We start from the raw sequence: 15,539 nt of genomic DNA, 5'->3' as shown, positions 1-15,539 counted from the left end.
GCAGGACAAACACTAAACCCGAGACCGGAGAAAGAACGTCGCGAGAGCTTGATTTCAGGTCAGTTCAGGCACAGTTCAGGGTTGCTAGGTTTGATTTGGTCGTTATTTTGCCCATTTGACTAAAGTAGACATGTGCTTGAAAGTACAATGTAGTGCTGATGTAGCCATACAATTGGTTTACATTCATAGATGTGTTTGTCATAGTCAGCAAAGGTTAAAGGGGCAATCTGCATATTCAAACAATAAGTCGCTACACCGCCCGTTTTGGTAAATGTGGGCCAAGCTGGGGCCAGTTACATTAGATGTTATTGTTGTCATCGATTAGCAGGCAAAATACCATGTTCATAATCATCATCGTTGCCACAGTCTAATAACGGATGTCAATTATTATTATTTTTTTTAAAAACGATAGTAAAAATTTGTTATGTAAAAATGATTTCATACTCCACATTTAGGGGGGCCACAAGGGGGTCCAAAATTGTTGTCACAGGGGCACTTTTTTACTGTTGTTTTTATATCTTTACTCACCTATTGTTCACCTAATACCTTTTTTGCACTGTTGGTTAGAGCCTGTAAAGAAGCATTTCTACACCTGTTGTATTCGGTGCACGTGACAAATAAACTTTGATTTGATGAGGCAAGTTATATTCTCAAATAAAAAATGGACGTAGCAATCACAGATTGACCCTTTCAATAAAACTTCTTTCACTTGTGTGACCTCCCCCTGGTCACTGTCTGTCTGCTGTCAGGCCCCTCGAACTGAAATTAACAGCTTGACTTTGGGGGGGGGGGGGGGGGGGGGGTGTTACTTATCTGTGTCTTAAAGTTTAAATGTTTGTCAGGACCCCAAGACCAATAATATATTGAAAATAATAATAATAATCTTCAAACAGTCTCACCATGGTGTGACAAAACATTTTTTTATCGTCATTCATTGCAGTACAATAATTTACAGAAGGATAAGTAGAACACGTCCAGTACTATACAGAGCCTACATAAATTCAACAGAATCCAGACTGAGGAGAAAGTGATCACTACAGAAAAAGACTGATGGATGGATGAATGGGCATACATTTGTCTCGAGCAGGTCCCCCCCTGGAGTCAGTCAATGACTAAGGCAATCTTGGAAAAGCAAAGCCTGAACAGTTTCAGCTATTATTAATACATGCATTGCAGATTATGAGACCAGATAAGATCAACAGTAGCACCACTCTAAGCATTCACACTTCTGTTCAAGGTAAACACATTTATCTACACAATATTCTACCGATAACTCTTCTCCCAGAAATGTTTCCCTCGAGACTAGCAGATAAAAGGCTGGACATTTTAAGAGAAATTAGCAGATTATACAGGACTGCAATTGTAATGGGGCCACAGCTTTACAGATGTACAAACACATGTAATATTGTTAACAGATGCAGACACTGAAGAACATATATTGTTCAAGATTGATTAAGAAAAGTTCTTTTTTTCTCCTCCCTAAAAACACAGGCAACTTCTTAAAGCCATCCATAATTTACTAAATCCACTTAGACCAAAATCCCTTATTACTTGACTCTTGCTTTCTTTAAAAGGCATTGGAGATCTGTTAATCTCTTGTGGACAGTCTACTGGGTTAACCGAGATTAGGGATCAGTGGACATAAAGGCTAAATAGCACATATATTAACGCAGAATTCAGCTTCAACCTACTGTACATAAGCATATAACGCTTTCTTGTGTTGTGTACTGTAGTTGTTATCTTAATTTGACCAGTTTTGTCACAGGAGTAAAATAATCCTGCAGCAGGATTTCATTAGGCTAATATATATATTTTTTCAAATAGGAAATTAGTTTTGATAGGCTATAGTTTAGGTGTAGCCTATGGCTACATTTCGAATACACTTGTATGTCGTAGTGGAGACCAATATCCATCTTGTGTTATTAAGCTATTGAAAATTACGGTTGTTGATGTACATTAGAATACATGTACTACTGCGACATTCAATCTGGTGCTTTGGCATTTGAGCGAACGAGAGAAAAAGATAACCCGCAGTTTTCAGTGAATTTTTGTAAATCACAAGTCTCATTTGAATTTCCTGCGGTGCAGGAAGATTCTCAGCGACAACAGAATGATCAAATTAAGATACAGATATTGTATCATTCAATAAAACAGCAACTAATTGCTCCCAAATAATTTTATTATGGGCTTTATTTCTTCTGAACTATTTATGAAAACCCTCCATTTATATTCTTGTTCTAAAATGTCTCAATTGGAGTGGAGTATATTAAGTACACATTCTGTGTTTAGCTGCAATTCCTTTTCTAGAATGTATTTAAACATTTCTGCTGTGGCCCCTCTTCACATTCACAATCTGGTTTTCAGAATAAAGGAAAATAAAAGTATATCATTCTGTTGACATCAACACAATAGCCTGAATTGTTGACTGTCTGGAGGAGTTTTCCATCTTATTCTGAAGTCGCTTTATGTTGCTGTGTAATGTGTTATGGGTTTTGTACATGGTAGGTTGCCATCACAGGCACTTTGCAAGTCTTTGGCTTACAGAACACTTTCACAGGGAAAACCCTTAAGAGCACTACAGACTAAAAGAGAGGCATCATCTCATTGCTCATTACTACTAATGCATGGAGAGTCATTCAGGCTAGTAAACGATTGGTAGAATGCACTGCGAGTTTGTTTGAAGACCATTATACACCATTAAAACTTAAACAGAAAAAGAGGTCTGTGCAACGCCAATGCTGTTCATAGAACTAAGCAAACATAAATAAGTGTTAGCATGTTTAGCATTACCAGTGCATGTTGGACGGTTCTCATCTTTGTCATCAAAGTTACTCTCACTAGACATTTCTACAGTAGGTATTTCTGGGGCTTATAAAACTAGGGAGTCATTTTATAAAAAAATCTTATTTTTTAAGATTATTTTCTAAAAACAATTAACATTTCTGGAGTTATAAACTATTAATTAAAGTATTGTAAATTAACATGAAAACATAGCTGTTTTATTTGTTTGTATCGAATTAACTATGTCCATCCATCATTGGAAATATCTCTACTGGCAGTACAGTAACAGTAGTGACATCATGGAGGAACAAAGTCATGAAGACATTTTAAGGCATTCCACTGCATTGTGGGATAGCTGAACATACAGTGCATTTGGGGAGTATTCAGACCCCTTGATTTTCCCCCACATTTTTTTTACGTTACAGCCTTATTATAAAATGTATTATAGTTTTTCCCCCTCAATCTACACACAATACCCCATAATGACAAAGTAAAAATAGGTTTTTAGAATCTTTTGCAAATGTATGAAGAAAAAAAAACTGAAATATAACATCTACATAAGTATTCAGACCCTTTACTCAGTACTTTGCTGAAGCACCTTTGGCAGCGATTACAGCCTCGAGTATTTTGGGTATGACGCTACAAGCTTGGCACACCTGCATTTGGGGAGTTTCTCCCATTCTTCCCTGCAAATTCTCTCAAGCTCTGTCAGATTGGGTGGGGAGCGTCGCTGCACAGCTATTTTCAGGTCTCTCCAGAGATGTTCGATTGGGTTCAAGTCCGGGCTATGGCTGGGCCACTCAAGGACATTCAGAGACTTGACCGAAGCCACTCCTGCGTTGTCTTGGCTATGTGCTTAGGGTTGTTGTCCTGTTAGAAGGTGAACCTTAACCCCAGCATGAGGTCCCGAGCGCTCTGGAGCAGGTTTTCATCAAGGATCTCTCTGTACTTTGCTCCGTTCATCTTTACCTCGATACTGAAGGTTCTCCAGAGGAACTCTGGAGCTCTGTCAAAGTGACCATCGGGTTCTTGGTCACTTCCTTGACCAAGGCCCTTCTCCCCCGATTGAAAAGTTTGGCCGGGTAGCCAGTTTTAGGAAGAGTCTTGGTGGTTCCAAACTTCTTCCATTTAAGAATGAAGGCGACTGTGTTCTTGGGGACCTTCAATGCTGCAGAATTTATTTTGTAACCTTCCTCAGATCTGTGCCTCGACACAATCCTGTCTCGAAGCTCTACGGACAATTCCTTCGACCTCATGGTTTGGTTTTTGCTCTGACATGCACTGTCAACTGTGGGATCTTATATAAACAGGTGTGTGCCTTTACAAATCATGTCCAATCAATTGCATTTACCACAGGTGGACTCCAAGTTGAAGAAATATCTCAAGGATGATCAATGGAAACAGGATGCACCTGAGCTCCATTTCGAGTTTCATAGCAAAGGGTATGAATACTTATGTAAATAAGGTATCTGTTTTTTATTTTTAATACAAATAAATATTTGTAATGCTAATATTTCTTTAAACCTGTTTTCACTTTGTCATTATGGGGTATTGTGTGTAGGTTGTAGTTAAACAAAAAATCCATTTTAGAATAAGGCTGTAACGTTAAAAAAAAACTTTCTGAATGCACTGTAGCCATGATGTCTTCCAACCAGAGATGCTTCCTGTCCCTCTCAATCCTGGCCTATCCTAGCCCTCTATGGGATGATCCCACCAATCATCAGCCCCAGTCCCAATCCCTCAAACCCTCACTGGACCTGACCCCTCTGATCCTGGCTGAGGGATCCTGCCTTCTGGCCCCTTTCTCTTTCTGTTCGAGTGGTCAATGCATGAGGCCCCTCTCTGAGCCAGTTTTCATAATGGACCCTTCTCACTGTGTGGTTCCAGAGGCTTTGCCCTTGTGTCTGGTGAGCGCATCCTCAAGGAACCCTGCCAGCTTCTCACAGTCCTCCTGCATGGGGTTACACAGGGTTAGCGGTCAGATCATTACAGGATATTGATTATAATGATTAAGGCCATTTGCAATAACATTACGCAAAAATAATACCTACCTCACTTATGAAAGCGTAGTGAACAAGTTCATTGGCAAGGTCTTTGGAGCTGTCATCTGAAAGATTCATTCAAAATGGTTGAGCCTCATACAACAGTATGCAATAAACACTATTGGTGTGCATGGCCAAAGAGCTCTATTTTCATGTCATCCAACAAATGTAAACGCCTGGAGTTTACTAAATGGTATTGGCAACGGTGCACTGGTCAGATGACATGAAAATTGAGCTATTTGTTCAAGCACACCAGTGGTGGGTTTGGTGTCCAAAATAAGGATGCCTATGCAGAAAATAACCCCATACCTACTGTTAAAATATGGTGGTGGATATTTGATGTTATGGGGCTATTTTGCTTCCACTGGTCCTGGGGCCCTGTGGTCAATGGCATAATGCCGTTAAGGTCAACGGCATTATGAAGTTTACCCATTACCAGGACAATGTAGCCCAAAACCCGATTGCCTCAAATGGATCTTCCAGCAAGACAATAACCCCAAGCACACATCACAATCCTAAAGAAGTGGTTCATTGACCACAAAATCCACATTTTGCAATGGCCATCTCAGTCTCCAGACTGGAACCCCATTGAAAACCTGTGGTTTGAATTGAAGAGGGCAGTCTATAAGCACAGATTAATTATATCAAGGGTCTGCAAAGATTCTGTATGGAGGATTGGTTTAAGATCCCACCCAATGTGTTCTCCAATCTCATAAAACATTTGAGGAAAAGGCTCAGTGCCGTTATCCTCGCAAGGTGAGGTATTGAAAAAAGTGGTGTAAACAAAATCTCGTTCTCTGAGCAATTGTGTATTATAATTGTCAATTTTTTTTGAGCATACAATAGAGCTAAGTATTTGTATTTACTTTTTGCTCATCTTTATCAAGAGTGGCAAGAAATTAACTGTATTAACAGATAAAGTGTCCATTAGAACTCACTTGGAAGGATGTCACAGCTAAGTTGTCGATGGAGCTTGTCATCCATCTTAAGAAACAGAGAGAGCTAAGGAGAGGAGAGAGGAATACATTTCATTAACCCAGAATATGCTTATCCCCAAATGCAAATAGTTGTGGGGATCCAAGGACAGAAAAAATAAGTGGGGGGGGGGTTTTGTCATGTCAGTTATGGTAACTGCAAAAGACCGCCGTGAGATGGACGCCATTACTTAAAAGAAGATTATAATCAAACTCACATGAGTTTTGGTCCCTTCTTCATTTGACTCCAAGTTACAGTGCATCTGAATCACCTGCAACACACCATCAGACCGACATTGCATTAGAGTGATAAGCGTACTTTAACTTGCAACACTGTCTCTCTCACACAGACATAAACAAATAGAATGAGATACAGACATACACACACAGACCTCACCTTTCTGCTCTCTGTCTCTTGGGGCTCAGGGGTGGGGGTCTTTACCGACTCCACCTGTTCATGGGACAGGGAGAGGGCACGGGGGACGGGGTGGGGCCGCGATAACGCAAAGTTCATGAGGGGGTATATCCCATTCCTGAGGAGGGGGATTCAGAATGAAGTCAGGAGCCACAGGTGTGTATATAATACCCTTTACAATGAACCTTCACAATGAACAAGGCAGTCCTCTCAGGTTTTGTCCTAAATTGCACCTTATTCTCTATATAGTGTTCTACTTTTGACCTGAGCCCAATGGGTGAGTGGAATTAGCCCTTACTTGACGTCCTCCAGGAACTTGTCCAGCTCCAAAGGGGACACATGGGAGTACTTGAGCTGCACACCAGGCCGGTCGCCATGTTTGATCTCCGCCATGAGACCGTTGGGATCAAAGGACTTGGTCTTCTCCTCCACACAGTTCTCTGGGAGCAGGTCTGGGTAGAGAAGGGAAAGGGAGCTTTACATGGATTCCACACCAGGGTGTCTATTAGCAAATGAAATAGAAAAATGTTTCCACTTCCATTGTAACAAAAGATACATCCCACAAAATCTACATAATTTTTCAGCTGTCATGTGACAAACATGGAAACATTTTCTCTCTCCCACAGAAATGGCTAGCCTGGATACCACTCTGTTTGTGTCATCATGCCACTCCTTGTCATACCAAACAGACTGGTTCCCCCGGCCCAAAAAAAGTGATTCCTCATGAAACCCAGACCAAAAAAAGACCATGATTTGATGGATTTTCACAACATTTAATCCAAAGAACGGTCCTGTGGAGGAAGGAATGTTGACATATATTTGACAATTGTATCTAAAACCATAATTGAGAAATAATTCATCAAAATTGGCATATTTCTGACATTTTGGCCTTCTTTAAGACTCCATAATGTTTAATTTGTAAGTGCTACATAGCAGAATTTGGTGTCATATGAAGCTTTACCACTTTCGCTGTAATGTGAGTAGTATTTTGATTACGATAATTGTTTTCTTTCATTCATTTATGAATATTGAAAAAAAAACATTTTTGATCATCATTTTTCACTATATTGTTGAATAGGGCCTCCCGGGTGGCGCAGTGGTTAAGGGCGCTGTACTGCAGCGCCAGCTGTGCCATCAGAGTCCCTGGGTTCGCGCCCAGGCTCTGTCGTAACCGGCCGCGACCGGGAGGTCCGTGGGGCGACGCACAATTGGCCAAGCATCGTCCGGGTTAGGGATGTCCTTGTCTCATCGCCCACCAGCGACTCCTGTGGCGGGCCGGGCGCAGTGCGCGCTAACCAAGGTTGCCAGGTGCACGGTGTAGCCTCCGACACATTGGTGCGGCTGGCTTCCGGGTTGGATGCGCGCTGTGTTAAGAAGCAGTGCGGCTGGTTGGGTTGTGTATCGGAGGACGCATGACTTTCAACCTTCGTCTCTCCCGAGCCCGTACGGGAGTTGTAGCGATGAGACAAGATAGTAGCTACTACAACAATTGGATACCACGAAATTGGGGAGAAAAAGGGGGTAAAAAAAAAGAAAAAAAAAAAAGAATATAATATACTCTACAGGCATATCAAATCAAATGTTATTTGTCACATGTGCTGAATACAACACCTTACAGTGAAATGCTTGCTTAAAGACCTTAACCAACAATGTAGTTTTAAGAAAAAAAAGTGTTAAAGTATTTACTAAAATAAACTTAAGTAAAACATTTATAAAATAAAAAATATACAAATAACAATAAACAATAAAATAACAGTAGCGAGGCTATATACAGGGGGTACCGGTATATTTCACTCAAATGTCACACAGGTTAGTCGAGGTAATTGAGGTAATGTGTACATGTAGGTAGAGGTAAAGTGATTATGCATGGATAATAAAGTTTTAGAGTGGGATCTCTGCTACTTTTATAGTTATGATCCAACTTGTAAGCATTACCAACAGAGTGAATATGAAAATGGATTCAAAATGGTCGCCCCCTACTGGCGATTTTCAGGATGTGCAATGATACAAGTAAAAGGAGGGTTGTGATTGGTTACATTACCTATGCCAATTTCATGTACAAAATGGGTCATAACTTTAAAACTAGCAGAGGTCTCACCCTGGAACTTTGATATGCCCGTAGAGCATATTATGTTCAACAATATAGTTAACAATGATTAAATAAAAACATTTGTTTTTTCAATATTCATATTTTTCGATATTCGTAAATTAATGTAGGAAAATGATTGAAATCAAAATACTACTCATATTATCGAACAAGCAGTAAAGCTTCATCTGGCACCAATTTTGGTTTGTAGCACTTACAAATGAAACATTACGGCGTCTCAAAGGAGGCCTGTGTAAGGCCAAAATGTAATAAATATGCCAAATTTGACAGTCCCCGATCGAGCAGGCGGTTCTAAATATAGAACTTTCATAGCTGTGTGATATAGATTGGGACCTACACACTTCCTTAAACATAAAAAATAAAATAAGTAATTTTGGGTGGAAGTCAAACTTTCTTTGTCGGAGACAGACACAAAACACATGAATACAACCAAGAAAAAGCGCCCAATTATGCTTTTCGATACAAATATCAAATCCTTCCTCCAATACTATGGATGAAATGTCGTGAACATCCCCAAAATCATGGTATTTCTTTGTCTGGGTTTCGTGTGGAATCACTCAAATGGCAATTCCACATATTGCATGCGGTGTGCTTTGGGGCTCCAGAGGAGGACTGAGGAAACACTCACACTGGTTGCTGATGAGGCAGTGGGCAGCCAGAAGCTTGAGGGAGTGGACCTCAAACAGCACGCGGTGGAATAGCAGGTCGTGAGCTGTGGGCCGCTGCTTGGCTTCATGACGTACACATGACTGGGTGAACTCCTATAAGAGGGAGTGGAGCCAAGTTAAAGCTATGTAGTGGTTAGGGTTTGATAAATGTCAATTATGTCAAAACTCTGTCTGGTTTCCTGGTCAGGTCACGTAGTCAAGTAAAACTCCTGTCCCTATTGACAGCGGCAGGTAGCCTAGTGGTTAGAGAATTGGGCCAGTAACCGAAAGGATGCTGGATCGAATCCCCGAGTTGACAAGGTAAAAATCTGCCGTTCTGCCCCTGAACAAGGCAGTTAACCCACTGTTCCCCGGTAGGCTGTCATTGTAAAATAAGAATTTGTTCTTAACTAACTTGCCTAGTTAAATAAGTTTGTTTTAATCAGAGAAAGATGAATGTGGTCATGTGTTTTTGTGCATTTGCCCACTGTTGCTAGGCTATATTTGGGCCATAAAAGGAAACATGAGTGAAACTCACTCTCATGAGGGGATCCTCCAAAGACTGGCCTGCGTTGGTGATGGCCTCCTTGGACACAACAGCATCCCCATTAGCCTGGATTTCCAGGACAGCCATCTATAAATAAAGGAGATTATGTTAAGAATGGACATCAGAAGCGGTGCATGGGTAAAATCCCCAGGGAAGCCAAGGCAGGTTGTAATATGGCTTTTTTTCCCCTATGTGTTGTGATACAGTTGAAGTCGGAAGTTTACATACACCTTAGCCAAATACATTTAAACTCAGTTTTTCACAATTCCTGACATTTAATCGTAGTAAAAAATTCCCTGTTTTAGGTCAGTTTAGGATTACCACTTTATTTTAAGAATGTGAAATGTCAGAATAATAGTAGAGAGAATGATTTCTTTCAGCTTTTATTTCTTTCATCATATTCCCAGTTGGTCAGAAGTTTACATATCAAATACTAATTGAGTGTAGCATTGCCTTTAAATTGTTGAACTTGAGTCAAACGGTTTGGGTAGCCGACCACAATAAGTTAGGTGAATTTTGGCCCTTTCCTCCTGAAGCTGGTGTAACGGAGCCAGGTTCATTGGCCTCCTTGCTCGCACACGCTTTTTCAGTTCTGCCCTAACATTTTCTATAAGATTGAGGTCAGGTCTTTGTGATGGCCAACCAATACCTTGAGTACATTGTCCTTAAGCCATTTTGCCACAACTTTGGAAGTATGCTTGGGGTCATTGTCCACTTGGAAGACCCATTTGCGACCAAGCTTTAACTTCCTGACTGATTTGCTTCAATATATCCACATAATTTTACTTTCTTATGATGCCATCTATTTTGTGAAGTGCACCAGTCTCTCCTGTAGCAAAGCACCCCCACAACATGATGCTGCCACCCCTTCGCGGTTGGGATGGTGTTCTTCGGCTTGCAAGCATTTTTCCTCCAAACATAACGATGGTCATCATTGTTTGTACAGATGAACGTGGTACCTTCAGGCATTTGGAAATTGCTCCCAAGGATGAACCCGACTTGTGGACGTCTGCAATTTTTTTTCTGAGGTCTTGGCTGATTTCTTTAGATTTCCCCATGATGTCAAGCAAAAAGGCAATGAGTTTGAAGGTAGGCCTTGAAATACATCCACAGGTACACCTCCAATTGACTCAAATTATGTCAATTAGCCTATCAGAAGCTTCTAAAGCCATAACATCATTTTCTGGAATTTTCCAAGCTGTTTAAAGGCACAGTCAACTTAGTGTATGTATACTTCTGACCCACTGGAATTGTGATACAACTGTAAACAATTGTTGGAAAAATGACTTGTGTCATGCACAAAGTAGATGTCCTAACCGACTTGCCAAAACTATAGTGTGTTAATAAGACATTTGTGGAGTGGTTGAAAAACTAGTTTTAATGACTCCACCATAAGTGTATGTAAACTTCCGACTTCAACTGTAATTGCGTTGTTTGCTCTATAACCTGCTAGTTCATATGTCTTGACACTGTGATATATAGGTCTAAGGCCGAGACAATAAGAAGACACAATGGCAGAATAAATTCAACCACACCTTTGTTTCATCACAAAACCAAAGAGCAACATCTGTCCGGTGAATGCGTAAAAATATATTGCATGTAACAAACCGTTACATGACATACAGCAAGGTCAAGCAAGTTAAATCTTCCGACATTTTCGGACTACTAAACAACCATTGCTTTATAACCAAGGCGAGTTACCAAGTTGCAAAGAAAACAGGCACTGCTCCCACTATTCCAGCACCATTTCAACATCATCTCATCACCTATGCTTAGTCTAATACAGTGACAACTAAAAGATACCAAAAACAATTTAGTCCAATCAACATAAGCTACATGATGTGGCTATCCATGGTAATGATTTATGTGTGTGTGAGACTCTACTTGCAGAGAAATGCCAATACCATCCTCCTCATTTCATGTTGCCTAAACAGTCTATGACTCTGTGATACAAGCTTTTAGTTTTTGTTGTCCTAGGCCACCTGGCTAAAATGCTTGCTCGCTAGCCTAACTTCCCTTTCATGCGCAATGATGCGCCAGGCCAGCTAGTTAGCATTAGCCTAACATTTCTACATCTAGCTACATGTTGAACTTACATCCTCTCAGGCCAGGGGCACAATGTATGAATTTATGGTTTGATCAGAATCACTGTTATAATCATTGGCCAGTATGGAGAACTAAGTAATACCACCAAGTCCAAATCCCTATCTCCATCCATGACTAATTTAGGAAAGGGACAATTTTAGCTAGCTAGCTACCGGAGGATAACGACAACTTCTAATGTGATGTGATTGGTCTGAAGCTAAATCCAAACGGGCTTCCCTTGGCATTCACACCACTGAGGGACATGAGCGTATATGTATGGTCTGTGTGTTGTGTTCTGTTATACACAGTGTCTGAAATATTAGGCAGAGAGAGGACATGTGTGCACTGTGCTTATGAACACAACTTGAAGACAATGCAACACATCTATATTATAATACACTAAGCAGGGTCTACTCCTACAATTTTGCACAGATGTTCTTAAAATAAGCACATCATCCTGTTACATGGTACTGGCGACTTAATATTCCGCAATGTTTTATATTATTTACCCAAATGCTCATTGACTTGACATTCCAAATGACCATTAAATAAAGCCCCGGGTGACTATTTATATCAAGCTTTATTGGGTTTGACAAAGATTTACATTTAAAAAATAAAAATGGCGTATTGGCAATGCCATTATGACGCCATTTTGCTCCCAAGGCAAAGCCTGTAAAAGCATGGGTCCAGCCGCTCAGTGTGTATAACAATAATCATGCAACAGTAGGCTATTAAACTAACCTATTCTAAATTGATCACAGATCATGACATTTACCAGAAAGAATTTGGCTACATTTAGCCTACATACACTACCGTTCAAAAGTTGTGTCACTTAGAAATGGCCTTGTTTTTGAAAGAAAAGCACATTTTTTGTCCATTAAAATAATATTCATATTGATCAGAAATACAGTGTAGACATTGAGTTGCAAAGAAAAAGCCATATCTCAGACTGGCCAATAAAAATAAAAGATTAAGATGGGCAAAAGAACACAGACACTGGACAGAGGAACTCTGCCTAGAAGGCCAGCATCCCGGAGTCGCCTCTTCACTGTTGACGTTGAGACTGGTGTTTTGCGGGTACTATTTAACGAAGCTGCCAGTTGAGGACTTGTGAGGCGTCTGTTTCTCAAACTAGACACTCTAATGTACTTGTCCTCTTGCTCAGTTGAGTGGGAGGCCCCAGGTGCACCTCTTTCTATTCTAGTTATAGTCATTTCGCTCTGTTCTGTGAAGGGAGTAGCAGACAGCATTATAAGAGATCTTCAATTTCTTAGTAATTTCTCGCATGGAATAGCCTTCATTTCTCAGAACAAGAATAGACTGACGAGTTTCAGAAGAAAGTTCTTTGTTTCTGGCCATTTTGAGCCTGTAATCGAACCCACAAATGCTGATGCTCCAGATACTCAACTAGTCTAAAGGCCAGTTTTATTGCATCTTTAAATTAGAACAACAGTTTTCAGCTGTGCTAACAATTACAAAAGGGTTTCCTAATGATCAATTAGCCTTTTAAAATTATAAACTTGGATTAGCTAACAACATGCCATTTACAACATTAACAATGTCTACACTGTATTTCTGATCAATTTGATGTGATTTTAATGGACAGAATATGCTTTGAATGGGTTCTGTTAATTTTCATAACCATTGTCATTAATTATATAATTCTAATATTTATAATATCTCTTTTTTAAAAGATTTTCCATTCACCCTTGAGAGGATTCTGTTTCCACTGCGTCGGTCATACTCAATGACAATTAATAATGCGTAAGGACAAAAATTTGACCAAGTCTGCATATACCTTCCTGCCCTAGTCTTCTCTCATTCAAACAAACCTCAACCCAAGGTAAATTCCAAAGGAAATACATTACCCAAAATATTGTTTTGAAACATGCGCTGTAAAGCAGGTCTGTTGCAAGATTTGTGTTATGTTTGTGTGCCTGTTCATGCCAGGCACTTGGGTATCAGAAGCCACTACTGTAGTGGAATTCACAATGCTATAGGCCCTGTTACCTTACCACTGTAATGTACCCTTTTTCCTGTGTAAGCCTACATATGAAAAACTTTAAGAGAGCTATTAAAAAAAAAATGAAGAGCAAACTCTCCATTTCCTGATGGTAATCTTTTCTGTGGCAAGGATTGTCAACAGGCCTACACATTTCAATAACTTAACAATACAATTGTTTTATAGACACAAAGCTCAGATTTGCTAGCAGTGCTTCACTGTCCTAAAAGACTAAATTCATTGATCAGAATTAAATAATTGTCTTATCGTCCGTAAGGACGGAGAGTAAGGTTTATAATACATGTATCAACTATTGCAGCTGGGTGCTCACCTCTAGAGCACAAATCCCGAAGGAGAAGATGTCAATGGCATAGTCATCCTCAGCCGCTAGACACAGAGAGAGAGAACATTTATTCTAAAATGACATGTATGATATTAACTGCCTAGTCACAGCGTCGTGGGAAACTCCGGAGTGAAACTGGCAACTAATAAAAGCATGAAGACCAGACATACAGTACATATACTGTATCAGAATCGAGGAAGGCTCAGTAAAACACTCACAGCCGTATTCAGGAGAGAAGAAGTGCAGGTTCCTCTGCTCGTCTCGGTGTGCACGGACTTTACCATGAACACCGGCCTCCGGAAACACTGAGAGAACAAGACAGACAGCTAGAAAAATCAAATCCAGACCACACAGAATATTGTGACGTTCAGAGAATTAGATGTGCGGCACACTTATATGGTTCTTACCATTAACAAACAACCGGTGCCATACTGTGGATAGGAAAGAGCAGGGTATCCAGTATTAACTTCAGATGCATAGATAGAAGAACAATGATAATACATATTTGGGCAATTGTAGTACACACAATGCACAGTATAGGGGTTTGCTAGCATGCAATGCTAACTGTTACTGCTACCATTTATTCAGATGAAGCTCTCAAGTCACAATTGAACTGTTCCTAATGCATGTTACCACAGGGTTAGGTTCAGGTTATAGCTAGGTTAGGGTTAGGAATAGGATTAGGTAGAAAGTCTGCGGTGTAAGACCTGAGCCAATCTTGATGAGGCCGTTGTGTTGGATGAAGATGGTGTCACAGGTCAGGTTGCCATGGATGATGGGCGGCTCACAGGAGTGCAGGTAACTGGGGGTAAATAAGATGGCAATTGAAGATCCATTCACTTGACTGAACACTTTGGCCCTGGAGAGCTGCTGGAACATGATCTGTAAAATCTGGTATGTTAGTGCTGGACTGGAACAAGAGTTAAAGACCCCAGTCCTGGATTACTAGTTCAGACTGCCATTGGATATAAATCGTGGGGATGAGAGAAAGAGAAAGTTATTGGTCTTACCTGAGGGCAGAGAGAATTTGGGTACACCATCTCTTCCAAGCCTGGAATGACAGAGTGAACAGCAGACACTTAAAAAGTACAATATGGTTTAAGTATGCGGGAACAGTAAACTTACAGTTATGACTGCAACTACTGTTTCCTGAAGGAGGGAAACGAGGTACAACACAGCTATGGGGAGTTGGCTCGCTAGCACCCTCTACTGAATAACATTAGAATTGCGCCCGACAAGGATTCATCCTTTCAATTCAGTACCCCACTTCACTGAACTAGGCAGCATGGGGCCGAACAGGTGTTGTACCTTGTTTCCCTCCTTCAGGGAACAGTAGTTATAGTCATAATGGAATATTCCATTTCAGTCGGTCAACTCGGTACAACACAGCTATGGGGATATGAAATCACGCCCCAAGTGGACACCCAAATGAAATGGCCTACCCAGAATTCCAACCAGACAGGAAAACCTGTGGTACTTGGGTATTGTGCAATCTGCCAATCTGCCCTGCCTAATGACCTTCTCATGCCCCAGTTGAAAGCACGATATGGGCTACACTGGGGGCAGTGACATCCAAGCGGACAAAAGTGCGTGGTG

The 15,539-nt window shown here is 40.6% G+C and overlaps 1 protein-coding gene across 2 annotated transcripts in view; it reads right to left on the bottom strand.

Annotated features, from left to right (window-relative positions):
* Window positions 1-901: 901 nt before the first annotated feature.
* The window catches only part of LOC139420481 (nuclear receptor-binding protein 2-like), an 81,784-nt gene continuing 67,146 nt past the window's right edge, over window positions 902-15,539 (bottom strand). For both annotated transcript variants that reach the window (XM_071170676.1, XM_071170677.1), the window contains exons 5-17: window positions 14,954-14,994; window positions 14,651-14,745; window positions 14,351-14,374; window positions 14,162-14,248; window positions 13,932-13,987; window positions 9,505-9,600; window positions 8,948-9,080; window positions 6,511-6,664; window positions 6,195-6,330; window positions 6,016-6,069; window positions 5,762-5,825; window positions 4,833-4,888; window positions 902-4,732 (exon numbers count right to left, since the gene is read on the bottom strand). In XM_071170676.1, coding sequence (XP_071026777.1) covers window positions 4,652-4,732; window positions 4,833-4,888; window positions 5,762-5,825; window positions 6,016-6,069; window positions 6,195-6,330; window positions 6,511-6,664; window positions 8,948-9,080; window positions 9,505-9,600; window positions 13,932-13,987; window positions 14,162-14,248; window positions 14,351-14,374; window positions 14,651-14,745; window positions 14,954-14,994 — 1,077 coding nt within the window. In that variant the 3' untranslated portion in view covers window positions 902-4,651. The remainder of the gene's footprint in view (window positions 4,733-4,832; window positions 4,889-5,761; window positions 5,826-6,015; window positions 6,070-6,194; window positions 6,331-6,510; window positions 6,665-8,947; window positions 9,081-9,504; window positions 9,601-13,931; window positions 13,988-14,161; window positions 14,249-14,350; window positions 14,375-14,650; window positions 14,746-14,953; window positions 14,995-15,539) is intronic.

Source organism: Oncorhynchus clarkii, chromosome 11 (assembly GCF_045791955.1).
Source record: "Oncorhynchus clarkii lewisi isolate Uvic-CL-2024 chromosome 11, UVic_Ocla_1.0, whole genome shotgun sequence".
Lineage (NCBI taxonomy): Eukaryota > Metazoa > Chordata > Actinopteri > Salmoniformes > Salmonidae > Oncorhynchus > Oncorhynchus clarkii.
This window is presented reverse-complemented; position numbering and strand designations above follow the sequence as displayed.